General features: G+C 53.9%; 1 protein-coding gene across 1 annotated transcript in view; it reads right to left on the minus strand.

The window, feature by feature from the left end:
* Positions 1-15,235, minus strand: part of PSD2 (pleckstrin and Sec7 domain containing 2) — a 41,982-nt gene extending 26,747 nt beyond the window's left edge. Inside the window, exons 1-2 of the mRNA XM_016166350.2 lie at positions 15,033-15,235; positions 1,853-2,277 (exon numbers count right to left, since the gene is read on the minus strand). Of these exons, the coding sequence (XP_016021836.2) occupies positions 1,853-2,226 (374 nt within the window). The 5' untranslated portion in view covers positions 2,227-2,277; positions 15,033-15,235. The remainder of the gene's footprint in view (positions 1-1,852; positions 2,278-15,032) is intronic.
* Positions 15,236-16,446: the final 1,211 nt, after the last annotated feature.

The following is a 16,446-nucleotide window of genomic DNA, read 5'->3' on the forward strand; positions in this document are numbered from 1 at the left end:
CTGAGGATCTGGCTATGTGCAGCTCCTGCCCCTGATCCTAGTGCTTAGTAGAGACAGAGTTGTATCTGAAGGACTGGGAAGTTCCCCTCCCCTTCAAATACCACCTTGGATCTCTCTGGTGTCTAAGATTTGGTCCCAGTGTGTTTCCTGGAGAAACATATTGACCTGAGTGAGAAAAACCATCTTTTGACCCAGTCCCAGCAACTGGGACTGCAGCCTCGTCTGACCTCCTCCTGCCAGAAAAAGTGGAGAGGTGGGCAAAAACCTAAGAGGCAGGATGCCTGGCAGGAGGCTGGGGTGGAGTTGCCTCTGTGGACCTCCAGGAGGAGGGGAGGGCAGGGAAGGGTCACAGAGCAAATCCACCCAGCAAAGGCACTTCTGCCAGGCCTGTGCTGGGTCCTGGAGACATCTGAGCAACAACACAGAGCCTGTCCTTGGGGGGCTCTCACCTCATTGTCAGAACTATGAATGGTCCCCCCACCCACCATCTCCCACCCTCTCATGCACCTGAACGGAACTGAGAGATGGTTCTGGCTGGGGCTTAAAGACCATCAGCCCAGCCTCTGAGTCTCCATGTGCCCCTACCTTCAGCCATCCCAAATTAATTATGCCACAGAAATGCAAAGAGTGTGTTCTGAGAAGCCCTAGCTCCCTGCCCACACCCCACTGTCAGCCAGGTGGCACTCTAGGACCTATCTGGATAGAAATGCTCTTAAGGCCAGGCATACCCACAGGCGCCCAACCCTGCATGATCACATTGCTACCCGGGAGCCCTGGGCACACTCGGTCGTACACACTCACATGCAGACCCAAATGTGCACCCACACGTCCACAGGCCAGGCACACACAAACACCTCCCACTCCTAACAACACAGACTCGTGCACACCAACATGCTCATGCATCCCTGTGCACACACCAATGCACAGGTCAGGCACACACATGCATGCCCCACACACACAGGCTCACACACCTCCCACACACTTGCCTACCCAGGCCAGGGCCTGCAGCTGTGCACACTAACACCTCTATATGCTTTCTATTCTCAGCCCACCTTGGAGTCTGATAGACCAGTGGTCCCCAGTCTTTTTGGAACCAAGGACTGGTGCTCCTATGAAAATCTAATGCCTGAAGATCTGAAGTGGAGCTGAGCCAGTTATGCAAGTGCTGGAGAGTGGCTGCAAATACATATAAAGTTTTGCTCACTTGCCCACTGGCGGCTCGCCTCCTGCTGTGCGGCTCAGTTTCTAGTAGGCTACTAACTAGTACTGGTCTGTAGCCTGGGGGTTGGGGACCCCTGTTCTAGACATTCCCCTGACCCATCCCTACCCTCCTTGTCCAACTGACACCTCTAACACACCAGGTCTCTCTACCTCTTGCTGAGGATAATAAAAGTGGGGCTGTAACTCCAGTAAGCAGGACTGAAGTGAGATTCCTGGTAGAACTTCCAGATGGGGATTAACCCACAAAACCTACTCTCCTGAGGTCAGTTATGGAATTGGGAGATCCTCATCTCCAGGAAGTGGAGAGACAGGCCAGACGACCTTCCACATCAACACATTTTGGAACTCTAATGTTTAGCCTGGAATGGAGGGGGTATGGCCTTCCAGCCACACAGATAAATGGCCCGTGATGGTTTGAGGGTGGGGGCGGGGTATCATAGGCCTGTTGGCCTTTGAAATCTCATGGCTCTGTTTTCCTAAAACACCCAGAAGCTAGGCAAAACAGGGACATGAAATTCCTACTTTTATGGATGAGAAAAACAAGAACCAGAGAGGCTAAGTGGCTAGGCTCAGGCCACTAGCATTAGAGCAGCCAAATGTGGTGAGCCCCTATCCCAAGACACCCACTTACCCCAGCTGAGGGTCCTCAGTGTCTGGACAAAGGCTCCTGGAGGCATCATCTCCTTCTACTAGCCCACCAGCCCTCCAGGGCCTGGACTCTGTAGACTCTTCCAGAATGTTCGAGTCTGGCCCCAGGGCAAGGCCATTGGTGAGGGAGGAGCCAAGGCTGAGGCCGTGGAGGGCCATATCTGGGCCCTTTATGGGCTCCCCAGTGTCCACCAGCATGCCCATCATCTCACATCCTGTGCTGTTGTGGCTACTATCCAAGTCCTCACTGGCTGTCATTCCATTGTGGACCCCAGGCTCCTCCTCAGGCACAAGGCTGGGGTCCCAGGTGGTACCATCTTCCCCAGGCAGTACAGATGGGAGCTTATCCTCATCCATGACAGGCACTGCTTCCACCTGGTGCTGGCTGCTCCTGGGACTCCACTAGACCTGGCAGCAGATGGACAGATGAAGGGGTAGGTCAGATAGGGCAGGTGCTGTTGGGGGGAGGTCTAAAGCCTGGTGGAACCAGCACCAGGCAGCCTGCATGGGGACGGGATGGCTAAGACGCTTTCTCAAAACCTCCTAGCTGGAGTCTGGGTTCAGGCCATGGCGTCCTCAGTACCCTGCTCAAGCCAGCTCCACTCACTTCTCCCCAGCCATTCTGTGTGCCTCAGTCCTGCCTTCCCTATTATCTCTTTTGTGCCTCCGTTGTGCCCTCCAGAATCACCAAAGCCCTCTGAGTAAGATCAAGTTGCAAGGGATTAAGGAAGGGTCCAGGATTCCTCCAAGCCCCCTTACTCTCCCGCTGATGAGTGATGGAAACAAAACCCAAGGTGGACAGCGGCCAGTCAGCCCACTTGCCTCTCTCCATGTTCTCTCGTCCCGGCTCCGGGAGCCAGACAAGAGTGAATCTGTGGTGAATAGAGGGAACTAGGCCAGCAGCTGCGTTTAGAGGGAGAGTTAAGAGGGGAGGAAAGGAAGTCAACAGAAGTGCAGCTTTATCAGAACAGAGGCTACTCCAGAGAAGCCAAAATGAGGCCCGGGTGGCGGCCATCCCGAGGCCCAGCGTGAGGCGCTGTCCAGGGTGCTGGGCGGGTGCTGCGCCACCGGGAGAGGGAAGCTGCCTTCGCTGCCCAGAGCACAAAGCCCTGAATGTGAGAGGAGGAAGGAGAAGGGAGAACTCGGAACTCGCCCAGCCCTGAGGAGGGACTCGTGAGAAGGTTGTCATGGGGCACACTGGAGAGACCACTGCAAGGAGAGTCAGGCTCTGCTCTGCCCAATTCACGGTGTAATGTCGCATGGGTTGAGGTCGGGCCTCTTCGCCCCACGCAGGCCAACCCCACTCCCTCTGCCCTTCTCTATGTCTGCTTCTCTGCTGTGAAGCGAGGAGACCCATTTTACCTACCATCTGCACCTCCGCCCCTTTTAAAAATGGATCGGAACCAACCCACACTTCCCAGAGGCTTCCTACCCAATCCAGTCCTGGGTGAAAGGGCAGATGTAATGGGCTTTGTTCTGGCTCTCCCCTCATCCCTCCCTGCCCCCGGCCCCACCAAGTCTGGGCTATTTCCGCCACACAGCCACCCTCAAGTGACCTCTGCCACCAAGGACACGTACCAGCCCCTCCAAACAACTTCCTTTCTCCCCTCTTCAGGACTCAGCTTCCCCCAGCACCCCTGCCCTCTTATGGAGAAGGGGTGCTAGGAGCTCAGGAGAGGCTGGAGGAGGAGAGGGACTAGCCAGCCTTCTGGGCTGCAGCAGAACAAGCTTCAGGTACAGCCACAGGGGTTTAAGTGAGACCCATACTACCTCTAGTTGCCTGGTCATAAGTGTCCGCTGAGGGACTTGTTAGATTACAGATAATAAGGCCCTCCCCCAGACCTCCTGAATTATAGTCTGCAGAGAGCAAATATAGTAATGTTATTCTTATAACAAGCAAGTTTGAGAAACACTGAGTTATATGCCAGGAGGAACCTCCTTCTCACTCACAGAAGATGAGCCTGGAGAAGAAGGTAAGTCTACTCCTCTGAGGGTTTCTGGCCTTTGAAGGGAGTTCTGACACCATAAGACCACTTAAGAGTCATTTAACCTCAGTTTTCAAACATTGAGTGAAAGAGAAGAAGGCAGGACAGGCAGAGATCTGGGGCCCCAGCCCACCTACCCTGAGTGTCACCTTCTAGAGTTTTGAAGATCATGAACATAAACTTTAATTAAAAATAAAAATAAAAATAAAAATAAAAACTTCATAGATTAAGTAAAAAATCTGGAGAGCCAAACTGTAGGATATCTGGACCCTGATCCTAGGACACCAGGGACCACCCCCCCCCCAAAGAGGCTCACCCCGAGTGAGGGATTCTTTCTGGTCTGCCCTAAATCCCTGCTGCTGCAGTTGCTATTTCACTCTGTTCCCTGAGGCTATGTGTTCAGAGTAGAGAGAGAACAGGTCAGCTCTCAGCTGAGGCTCCTTGGGTGGGGAGGGGGATGCATTGAGAAAGAACGGGAGAGGGAGAGTGGGGCCTTCTGGCCAGCTGCCTGAGTTCTAGTCTTCTGGGCTGCTTTCTAGCCCAGGGGCCTGGATGAGCATTATATCTTGGGCACAGGGCTTTACCCCATTCCACCAAGGTGCCTCGAGCTCTCACACCCACACATGGAGGCTGAGTCCCTAGGGTGCTTCCCCTTTGGTCAGGGCTCTGCCTGAGCTCCCAGTGAAGCCTGAGATTTGAGAGCATAAGCAGCTTCGCCTGTGCCTGGTCTACACCAGCCCCTAACCCAGGGTTGTGGACAAATCTAGGACCTCTCGGGAGGTTCCTACATCACCTCCCCCAAATTCCAACAGCTGCCTCAGGCTGGCTCCAGCCCTACCTGCCCTGCCATGTCCTCCTACAGCTGAGAGTGGGATGGAGGTTCTGCCAACACCGGGCACTGGGCCGTGTCCTCAGCTTCTGGGGGTGGGCAGACAAGGGGCAGCATTGAGCTCCACTCTGGGCGGGGGGCCCAGAGTCCCTGCCTGGGCTGAGAGCCAGCTAAGCCCAGAAATAGCTGAGCCAGGACCCCCCTCTCTTAATGATCCCAAAGGAGGGGTATATAAAGGGGGGCTTCTGTGCAGAGGTGTGAAACAGTGCCCCAAGTCCTCACTCTGAGCCGCCATTACCCCGGAACTCATTATTGTCCTTTCTGGCCTTTCCAGACCCATCTGAAGAATGGGGGCATCACCTCTGCTCCCCTTCCCCAGAGCTTGTGGGAAAACTCAAGGTCATGGATGCCGACAGAGCTGAGATCCAAGGAAGAACACTACAGAGGTCAAGGAGAAAGGCAGCCATTGTCCACTCTTTCTACCACCATGTTTGACAAAATGCAAGCCTGAGGCACAGAACCAGGAAAGGCTTTGCCTGAGCAGCTGTCTCTAGCACTTGGAGGAGCTTTGCTCTACACCTGGGTAGGCCGGAGGTACAGAATGAGCCCCCAGTTTCCCAGGCCCTCCATCAGACTCTCCCACAAGATCAAAGGCTCAAATCCTCAACCAGGAGAGTCCACCCAAAGCAGTGACTCTGCCCACCTCCACCTGTGCCCACCTCCACCCTTGCCCACCTCCTCTGTTCTTGCCGGCAGGGGAGGTGGGCACAGCTGGGCCACAGGGCACCTATCCCAAGGAGTGGCCAGGTCCCCTGCATCCTCTTTGACCTGAACCAGGTTCCGCTCCAGACAGGGATTCTGCTAACCACTGCCCTTGGGATGACCTTGGGCTCAGCGGCATCTTTTTCAGCACCAACCAAGATGAAGCCCATGATGACAGTGGACCTCTGGCTGGGCCAAGGCTATGTGCCAAGCCAGCCACTTTCTGGGTCTCAGCTGCTCCTGAGACAACCCTGTCCCCCTCCCCACTCTCTCTATGGCAGCTGGAGTGAACTGTGAAAATGCAAATTACACCACATAATTTCCTCACTCACAACCTTCCAACAGCTCCCATTACCCTTCAATTAGAATTCAGTCTCCTCAGCATGACCTAAAAAAGCCCTGCCTGAACTGGTTCACTGCCCTCTCCCCATCCCCCACCCCATCAGCCACGTGGCCTTCTTTGTGCTCCCTGAGCTCATTTCCCACCTCAGGGCCTTTGCACCAGCTGTACCCTTGGCCTAGAATGCTCTTTCCCTAGATCTTAAATGACTGCCTCTTCTGTCACTCAGGGCTCAACTCCAACACTGCCTCTTTGGAGGGACTCTCTCTGCCCACCCGGCACTCTCTCACACGCCTCCACAGAGCAGCATGTCTGCCAAGCATAACTTAGCAAAAGTGAAACTTTACTTCCTGCCCACCTCCCTCACTAGGATGTAAGTTCGGTGAGGGTGGGGACAATTTCATGTTCGCTGTTGTCTCCCCTGAGGCATAGCACTATGCCTGGCAAACAGTGAGCACTTTTTAAAATATTTGGAGATAATCAACATTCCTGCTGTAGGCAGAGGCTGAGCAAGGTTGAAAAACATGCTCAGGGTCACGAAGTTAGATAGTGGCAAGGCTGGCATTCTGCTTGGAATGATGCTGGACTGTCACAGGGATAACCTCGTACAGTGTCTTCCCTGCTGGGATCCAAGCCAGGGACTGTGGAAAGCCCAAGGAAAGGCTGCAGGAGGGACCCAGCAGAAAGGGCTCCAGGGCCCAACTTGCTCTATAGGACAGAGGGGAGGATGTATGGAGACAGGCACATGTGTGCATGTCTGTGAGCGACCATCCAATATAGGCAATTTGTGAGCACGCACACACATGTGCGCACACGCAAACATACATGGGAGCTGGGCAGCTACTCGGAAGGCAGTCCCCCCGGGTGGTGAGGTGGCGATGAGGCACCTTCATGCCTGAGGGCAAAGTCCAGGGCAGCTAGACCCACATCACTGGGCAACTGGGGTTAAAACCATTCTGTTTTGGGAGAAACTAGGAGCAGGGAAGGGACAACCAGTGCCTCAGGCTAGGGTAGGGGGTAGGGAAGGTGGGTACCCACAGCCATACCCCATAGCATCAGGTGGCTGTGTGGGTTTGGGGGAAGATAAGGGAGTAGGAGGAAGATCTTGGATGGGGGACAATGGTGCTGAGTGCTACCCAGGACAAGCAAAATCTATACTGTGGGATGTTCGAGGCTGCTTAGAGCCCAGGCAGGGTATGTTGAAGGGACTAGGTCCAGAGAAAACTGTTCTGGAATGTCAGTGTAGAGGCAAAGCTGAGACCACAGCTTTCCCAGGGAGCCAGGACATTCAGGTTTTACCTCCAGTGTGCGAGGAGAGCTTAGGCAAATGAAGCCCCTCATTTCCTGTGTACATCAGAGATTCTACCGTTTCCCAGCCTTGGACCTCTTTGAGCATCTGGTGAAGCTGTGGGTCCCATCCCAGATAGACTGTCACATATGTGCACAATATTTTGAGTATTTTTGGACCTCAAAAGCCTATCCATAGGCTCTTGGCATGAACCCTGACCTGGAAAATCCTCAAGGACCTCTGACACTGGACACTCAGAGAAGATTCCATGAGGACTACTTAAAAAAACAAAAAGCTGGAAATCTGTCATTCTCAGACCTATTCTCTGCCCATTGGTAACCCACATGAATATCTCCATTGGTCCTGCTGCCCTTCCCTAAAATTCCTACTACACTGACTCCCTTGCAGGGAGTTGACAGGAAGACCCCATGATGGGGTCACTGGATCACACAGCTCACCATGCTCCACCCCGCCCCCAGCCTCTCCCAGCCAAGGAGTGCAGAGATCAGGATCTCCTGTCACCCCAGAGCTCTAAGCATCCTCCCCAGGCACAGATCAACCTGGGCATGTACCTCTTCAATGTCCCAACTGTCCGGGGCAGGGAGGTGTCCAGGTCGATATGGAGAGGATGTCTACCCAAGAGCCTTGGGAATGTCCCTGCCTCTGTTCCCCAAAGTGACTCTAATTCCTCCTAACCTACTTGGTCTTCCCAGCTTGGACCATCTTGTGCAGCATCAAGTGCCTCAGACTGGGATGGTCATAAAGACCTATGCTCAAATCCCATCTCTGCTACCCACAAACTGTGTCACCTCAGAAACCCATCTCTCTGAGCCCAGCAACCTCTCCTGGAAAATGGGGCATGCTAACAGCATCTGCTTTGCAGGATTGCAGTGAGGACAAAGGAGATGGCACAGGTGCAATGCTCGGCTCAGAGCTGGCCACAAGTGCTCAGGGAAGAGCAGTGGCTACTGCTTCCCAGAATCCTGTCTCAGGTTTGCAGGGGAACGGGCTGGCTGCCCACACGGGGGGTGGAGCACAGGAGAGAGCAGCACCGGCAGCACAGGACATTCGGTGGGCCCCAGCAGACATTAGATGTTGGCAGCCTGCCAGAGCAGGTTCTAAGGCTTCAGAGGCCCAGCCTGAGGGTAGAGGCAGAAGCTCTTGGGAGGAGGCAGAAGGGTGGGCCAGAGAGTGCACCCACCCTTTCCTGAGGCAGATGAGGACCCTGCAGTCCTAGCCCCACCAACACTCCCACCCCAGGTTGGGCAGGCAGAAGTCCCTGGGGGCTACACACACATTTGCATCTTATCTACATGTGCCCCACAGCCTGCTGGGACCTTCAGGGACCCCCGGGCCCAGCTCTGAAAAGGTCATCCCTTGACATCTCTCTGCTTGATTTTCATCCTACCCCCGAGCCACTTGGCACCCTCATTTGCTTACATTTGCATACATCTGCATGCTGGTTTGGAGAGCCCTCAACACTGATGAAATTCACAATGTCTGCTGTCAAATCCCAAACCATGTTTATAGCTAGTGACTTTACCCCCAGCTGACTTCCCTACAGGGTGAGTCCTCAGTTATCTGGGACCACAAAGGACTAGGCTGTCCAGATAAAGTGACTGGCCACTGCTCTGTCTTCCCAGAGCTCCAGAGGGCACCTAGGACTCACTCTGTTTTCTTGAACCACATCTGACCCATGAGCTTGTGGGTTGAGAGCTACAATGGACTGACCAGGTGCAAGTCCTCCCAACCAACCTTTCTCATCTAAAAAGCCTGGGGGAGCAGTCCCCAAGGGGCTCAATCTTTGAGCAGCCTCCCTCCAGTCTGCTTCAACAGCCAGGAGAGGTGAACTAAGAAATCTCATCCTCCCTTCTTGATGCCCAATTTTCATTTAGCCTGTACTCTAGATCCTCACATTCTCTGTCCATCCATTCCCAAGGAAGTCCCCTTCCTCCCTGCCTCCTCTCTGTGACTTTCCTCCCCACCATCTCCCCAACCTCTTGATTATGTAGCTCCACTTAACCCTCCCTTGCTGTGTCCCCCTTCCCCTCTTCTTTCCCTGTCCTCTCTTGTCCCTGCACAGGACCTCAGCATAGGGTCTGACAAAGGTTGTAGTCTCCTTGGAATTGGTTGAGGGCCAGCAGCATGTGGTACAAAGTGAGCAGGTGTAAAAGGCACCATACTGGGCCACTCCACTCTCACTTCCCTGTCCCTATCTCTGAAATTGTCCCTCCTATTCATAACTCCATAACTCATTGATGGGCAATCTAGTCACTAGTAAAAAGACTCACCCCTTGATGGACAGACAGTACATGGGGTAAGAAAAAAAGAAAGGTCTAGGTGCCCCAAGCACCTAGATGGATTGAGTTGCCATTCCTGAGATAGGGAAGACTGGGTGGAGCAGGTCTGGGAAGGAAGAGTGAGAGCTCGGCTTTGGACAAGCTGAGTTCGAGGCATCTAGTAGACATGACCGTTGAAATGCTGAGTAGGCTATTAGAGCTGAGAAGATGAGTCAAAATTTGGGATATAAATTTGGGAGCTGGCAGCACGCAGGTGGCTTTAAGCCACAGAACTGGATGAGATGGGCACAGGAGTGAGTGTAGATGGAGAAGAGCAGCCATGCAAGGGCTGAGTCCTGGGGCAGGCACCCCAAAATTAAGAGGTGGGGCCAGGGAGGAGACTGAGAAGGAACAGACAAGGAAATGGATACCCTAGAGGTCAAGGAATTTTTCAAGGAAGATGGAGGGATTGAATGTGTCAAATGCCACGGAGAAGGACTGACAATTGACCACTGGGTATAGCAACATGGAGGTCATTGGTGACCTTGAGAAGAACTGTTGGTGAAGTGGAAGGGAGTGAAAGTCCAAGTGAAAGTGGAAGTCAAGAGAAAGTGGAAGGAGAGGACATGGGGACAATTGGTCTAGACAACTCTTCGGGGGAGATTTGTTGTAAAAGGGAGCAGAGAGATGCAGCAATAGCTGGCTAGAGAAGACAAGAGAGCCATCTTTTAAGACAGGAGTGACAACAGCAAGATCCGCTGATGACATGATCCAGTAGAGGAGAAACCCATAATGTAGGAGGGGCCCCATGCTGGAGCAATGTCCTCAAGCAGTTACAAGGGAACAGAATCTAGTGCACAAGTGGAAGGGTGGCCTTAACCAGGAGCAGGGACTCTTCACCCACAGTGAGAGGAGGAAGGAAGATGCTGGAAGATGGGCGAATGTAAACACTGGGAGTCTGAGGAAATTCTGACTGCTTCTGTTTTCTCAAATAAGGAAGAAGCAATGTCATCAGCGGGAGAGAGGACTGGGAAAGAGGAGCTCAGAGAGTAGAAGAAAAAGTATGAAATAATCATCAGGTAGGGTGAGAGGAGATGGACTGGAGACACACAGTAGGACTGCGAGACAACACTAAGGACCCATCTGAAGTTCATGGTTTTGACCTTAAAGTGAGACAATTTGGGGTAGTGGTTTTTCTCAGCCCCATTCAACTGCACAGGTCAGATGTGGAATGGGCCTGGCACTGGATATAACCAGGGTTGGGGTGTTGCCAAGCAAGCATGAAGAAGAAAAACAAGGTAAGGGAGCTGGGGGGTCTGCAAGGGAGGGATTATCCTGACTTTCATAGTGGAGGATACCTCTGAGCCAGCCCCTGATGCCTACTCAAAGTCCCTCCCCTATTGGTGCCTGAAAGGCCACCATGCTGTGGGTTCCCTGCTGTGAGTTAGGCATGCATTCCTTCTGCCCTCATCCCAAAACAAGCTTCTGAAAGGGTGGCCACAGGTAATCAGCAAGACCTGGGGATTTCCACACACTGCTCCTCTGACCTGGACAGTACCTCGGATCTCACACACTCGAAGCCGAATTCTCCATCACTCTTCCCAAGCCATTGCACAACAGCTCTCCCCACCTCCAGTCGAACCCCAGTGCCTGTCCATTCTGCCTCCTAAGTTGCTCCTTACCCTATCCCCCATACCCATCCCCCTCAACACCCCAGTCCCAGCAGGGCCACCACACCACCAACTCCACCCCCTCTGTTCATTCCCTTTGTGTGGCATATGCAGCAGCCTAGAACCCAGTGCCCAGCATCTGGTGCTGGCCCTCATCATGGCCTCCTGACCAGGTTCTGTTCCACCATGCTGGCCTAGCCAATCCCATTCCATCCTCCTTTTCCAGCACTGACATCTGCCCCATCACTGCCCTCTTCAAAACCCTGCAGTGGCTCCTTGTGGCCAGCTGTGTCCAGATCTCACCTCCTTTTCTTCCTGTCTTGCCCCCCTCACTCTCCTCTCCCCTCCTCGAGCCCCTCACTGCTTCCCTGGGCCTCTCCTTGGCTCTATCAGCACCTCCCCTGAATTGTGGCTCACCCCACCCCACCCCCACCCCTGAGGTTGTGGACTCCATGAAGACCCCCCATCACGCCTGCTTAATCACCCTTCTCCAGCATATGGTTTGAAGTAGGGGTTCAGTCAGTTTTGCTGACCAGGTACATGGATAACCAAGTGGATGAAGACTCTAGAGGTAGGGAAGAGAGAGGAATGGAATTAAAACAAAGGAACTCCTTAGCCAAGTGACCCAACTTAGCACCACCTCTTATAGGATAAGCTAATGACATGCACCTCCTGATGGGATGCACTAAGAAGGACATCCACCACCTATGGGATATTCTTGCCAAAAAATGTTTAACCTGAATCTACTCATGAGGAAGCAGTAACACAAATTCATAATGTGGGACATTATACAAGAAAACTAACCAGGGCTCTTTAAAACTGACAATGTCATACATAAACGACTTGAAAAAAAATAAAAAGCTGGGAGATTGTTCCAGATTAAAGGAGGATAAAGAGACATAACTAAAAGTAATGTGTGATGCTCAATCAAAAAATTAACTTTTAAAACAGCTATAAAGAATGTTACAGGAACAACTAGAGAAATCTGAATATGGATTACTATTAGGTTAAATTGTATCATGAAATTTCTTGGGTATGTTAATAGTATCATCATTATGTAGAAAAATGTCCTTGTCTCAGGAAATTCATGCTAAAGTATTTAAAGGTGAAGTGTTATGTCTGGAACTTACTTTCAAAAGGTTCAGAGGGAGAGAAAAAAATGTGGGTAAAATGTCAACAATTGGCAAATCTAGTTCTCTAGGTGAAGGGTATATAGGTGAGTGTTCTTTGTACTATCGAGTTTAACAAGACAAAAAGTAAATGGGGGAGGAAAGAAGTGGAGGAAGACATTCCAAAGAGGGAAGCTCAGGGCCTGGCTTGGCAGGATAGGAAAGAGGACAAGGCAGTCCTCCACTCAAGCAGCCCTCAAGCTGGGCTGTGGGCCTGGGCTGGGTCACGCTGGATGCTGGCATTCTAGGGGCCATGCAGACACAGACCTGGAGCGGCTCACCATCTAAAGATTGTCAGATCCTAAGAAAGTGAACTTAGCAGTAAACAAACCCACTTAGGAGGACAAGAGCTCTGCAGGAAACAGCCAGGTCCCAGGGAGACCAGTAGGGGAGCCCGCAGCTGAGGCAGGACTAGCAGGAACGTGAGCCCTGACCCACCTCTGCCTGAGCTGCGGAAAAGAGTCAGGTCTGCCCAGGCCCACTCCTCCTGCCAAACACCCCTCAAGGGGCGACAGCCTGAGTGTATCCTCCCGTGTGAGGAGCCAGGCTAAATATGGAGCCCCAGACATAAGATGCCACTCAAAACAGATTTCCCTGGAAAAGACCATCTGGCAAAGAATGTCTAGAGCATCGTCTGTCGAGAGAAGCAGTGTCATTCTCCTGCAAGCCAACATCCGGAATGGGAACGTCTCCGTCCTACCTCTCTAGAAGATCCCAGCTTAGTGCCTCAGTTTCCCCCAAGGACACCCCCTTGCTCCAGATGGAAAGGCACTCACTCCCACCTCCCTCTTTACCTGCATCTGAAAGGAAGAGGAGAATGAGATTGGGGACATAAGTCCAAGCTTCAAACAGTTTGACCCAGGTACGCATTCTGATTCTGCCACTTACTACGTAGGTGACTGACTGAACAAGCAACTTTTCCTACAATAGGGGAATAACGGTAGCACCTCCCTCTACAGGTTGTTGTGTGTATGAGAGTACTTACTTAGCTTAGTGGTAGTGCTCAACATACGGAAGCTGGGTGCGGTAATGACCCCTGATCCCTCTCTCTCTCTTGGTCCTATCAAGAGCAGCAAGTCCTTTCCAGCTAGCTTTTCTCCCTTCAGGAAACACTGCAGGTAAGGTAGGCTAGGGGAGTGCACACCCCACTGCTGTCAGAGCAGGACAAGCAGCAAGAGGGAAACCTCTCAGTCTGGCACGGGCACTCCTAGGAATACCGGTACAAGTCATCCAAGCACCAAGGCTCCAGCCACTACAAGAGGCACCGGCTGGGAGGCCTTCCAAGGACATTCCAGTCATCCTCCTGCCTTTAGCTGGGCCATCACCAACATACTCCCCCCAGTGTGTGGGAATCCTCTGGTTCAGGTCACAACCTGGGGACCTGCCATGTTTCTACCAGAACCAAATTTTGCAATAGCCCCATTCAAAATCCACTGTCTCTCACCATATATGAGGGAAAGGGGGGCTTTCAGGTGGGCAAGTCTTCCTCCAGAGATGTGGGATGGAGAGAGGAGGGCACCTGGCCCATTTTACTGACTCAGAGATCACAGATCACAGAACAGGTAGCTTCTCTGGAAGACAGGGTTCCTAACCTCCAAAGGGAAGAGGTGGAAGAATGACTATATCTGCCCAGGGTCAGGAGTTGGCCTTGAAAGGGGTCCCATTGCCCCCTAACCAATCTCCCTCAAGCTGTCTGAGTATTACCTCTCATTAAGCAGCTTTTGTTTCCAGGGTCTAGAAGAAAGAACTAGGAAATCCAGAAAAGTCTGGCACGGGCCAGAAAAGTCCATATGCATCTCCCCAGACCCAAGCTGCCCATCTGCCCTGGCCAAATCCCGAGTCCTCTCCCTGCCTCCCATTCACCCACCCATCAAGCTCAGCCTGGCTTATCCTGGTCCTGCTAGGAATCTCAGACCCACTTCCATTGCGGCTGGGGCTTCCACTCCCCCAAGCTGGCCCTAAGAGGAAGAGGTAGGCTCAGGCAGTGGCCCCTTGGGCTTGTACAGAGACAATACCCCAGGTTCTGACTCAAAGATCTGACCACAGATCCTCCAGGGACAGCAAGAGTCAGAATATCTCCTCCTAGGAGGGGGGCCAGCTGGGCAAGGTGGTCCCCTCATCTGGACTCCCTGCCCCACTCCAGCCCCAAGAGCAGGCTCCAAGGACCCCTCCCTCCTTGCGGCTGCCACAGCCATTATGTGCCTCCTCGGCTTTGCCCGCTGCCTGCCACGCCCCCATGCAAGCCCCTGCTCTAGCGGCAGAGCTCAGAACCCAGTGAGGCCTGGCTGCCAAGCCAGACTGTCAAAGTTGGGAAACTGGAAACAGAAATAAATCCTCAAAGCTGCTGGGTGGCAAAGGTGGCTGCTGGCAGGCTGGGCACCCAATATCCCAGGTCCCTGGCCACCAAGCTCCCACTGACACCCCATCAACGTACACATACACATTCAAATTATGCAAAATGGGGAATCAGGAGACAGAGCCCAGGAGACAATTGGGCGGGCTGGCCCTGACCCTCCCTGTAGGATGGCCTGGGGCTCTCTAGCAGTGCCCCTACTCCCTGGCCCAGACCCGGTCATCTCCCGGCTTCCTTATTCGGCCCCATCTCCATGACAACCGTATCCTTCCGATGCTCCAGCCGCCACGGAATTGATCTCGAAAATGCAGCTTTGTTAGCAGACCCTGGCTGGCACTGAGGGCGGAGGGCGGCGCCTGCCACCCAGCATGCGTGTCTCCCCCCTCCCCACAGCACCCCCTCACGGGTTCCTAGCCTGGCTTCGGGAGGGGCGGGGTCCTCGAACACGCGGGCCCCTGGGGACAAGGTGGCCCCGCGTCCCCACTCACCGTTCCTGGCCCCAGTAGCTGGGTCCAGCCTCTCACGGTGGGGCCATGCGGAGGCTGCCGCTGAACTGACCGTCCCACTCCTCCGCTGTCGCCTGTTGGGTCTCCTGCACCCGCTCTGTCCCTTCAGGTGTCGGAGTAGCGCTGTGGAGAAGCTGAGCAGAGATGGGGGTACGGACGGCAGGAGGGAGGGACGGAAGGAGAGAAGGAGGGAGGAGCGGGAAGGGCGGGGAAGGGCGGTGTGTGGGGGGGGGGGTGACTGCAGGCGGCCGGGGGGCGGGAGCGGAGCCAGGAGGCGACAGTGGCCACCCTAACGGGCTGGCCCGCCACGCCTCCGCACCAAGGGCCGGACTGTGCGCCCTGAATTGGCCCGGGAGGGTTCAGCTGGCCCCGTCCAGTACGGCCACGCACCGGCCCTTTAAGAAAGTGGGGGAAGGGAGCGCCGCGAGGTTCTGTCCCCCCTCTTAGCCACGCCGGGGCCCCAGCTGTCCTCTAACCCCCACCTCCTGGGCAGTACCCTCGGGCTCCAGACCCTGAGACCCCAGGATCCACTAAGCCCTCCTCCAAGCAAAGGAGAAAGCAGTCCTTGCCCTCCTCCCGTGGTCTGCTGTGGTCTGACTTTTTGCCTTCCACACCTGGAGCGAGGGGGTGCAGGGGGCAGGTGCAGGGGGCAGACAAGGCGCACAATCCCAAAGAGAGGGAGACAGAGCCTTACCTACCTACCTACCTTACCACCAAGACAGACAGGACAGACTGATCTGGAGTATGGGGTAAGAATGAGGGCTAGAGACAGATCTGAGGGCGGGGCGAGGTGGGGGGATTACGAAAGAGAGGATAAAAGATAAAGGAAGGGAGAGGAGGAGTGGGTCCGATCAAAGATGCAGAGTCCCAGCACCAGGTCAGGGTCTGGCTTTCCTAAGCAGAGAGATACAGGGTGCTCGGGGCTATGGACCTTCCCACAGACCTTCCCCCATGCTAGTCGTCACCCCGGACCCCAGAACCCTAACTCTGAAGAAGGTTGACAGTATTGTACCTGGGTTAGACACCAAGAATAGTTTCCTGGCCTTAGGCTCCTGCAGGGAATTTTCCACCTCCCAGAGAGGTAATAAAGGGCTCCTGCCCATAGGGGTATAGGGAGACCGGGAGCTGCGGGGAGGGGAGGGTGAGTAGGCCCAGTCCCACAGAGAAGGGAGCTCCGGGTTAGCCTCAGGAAGCCAGTCCCACCTCTCTACCATTCCTGGCTCTGCCACCACCAGCAGGGCCGTTTACTACCCCAGCCCGGCTCCTTCTCACCTCTGGACCTTTGCCGGTGTTCCACCCTCTCTCTGCCTGGTCAGGCCTTGATCCTGCTGTGCTCAATGAACTTCTACTCAGTCCTCAAATTCCTGCTTAGATCCCCCTTCCTCAACAGACAGTT

This window comes from Rousettus aegyptiacus, unplaced genomic scaffold (genome assembly GCF_014176215.1).
Source record: "Rousettus aegyptiacus isolate mRouAeg1 unplaced genomic scaffold, mRouAeg1.p scaffold_m13_p_7, whole genome shotgun sequence".
Lineage (NCBI taxonomy): Eukaryota > Metazoa > Chordata > Mammalia > Chiroptera > Pteropodidae > Rousettus > Rousettus aegyptiacus.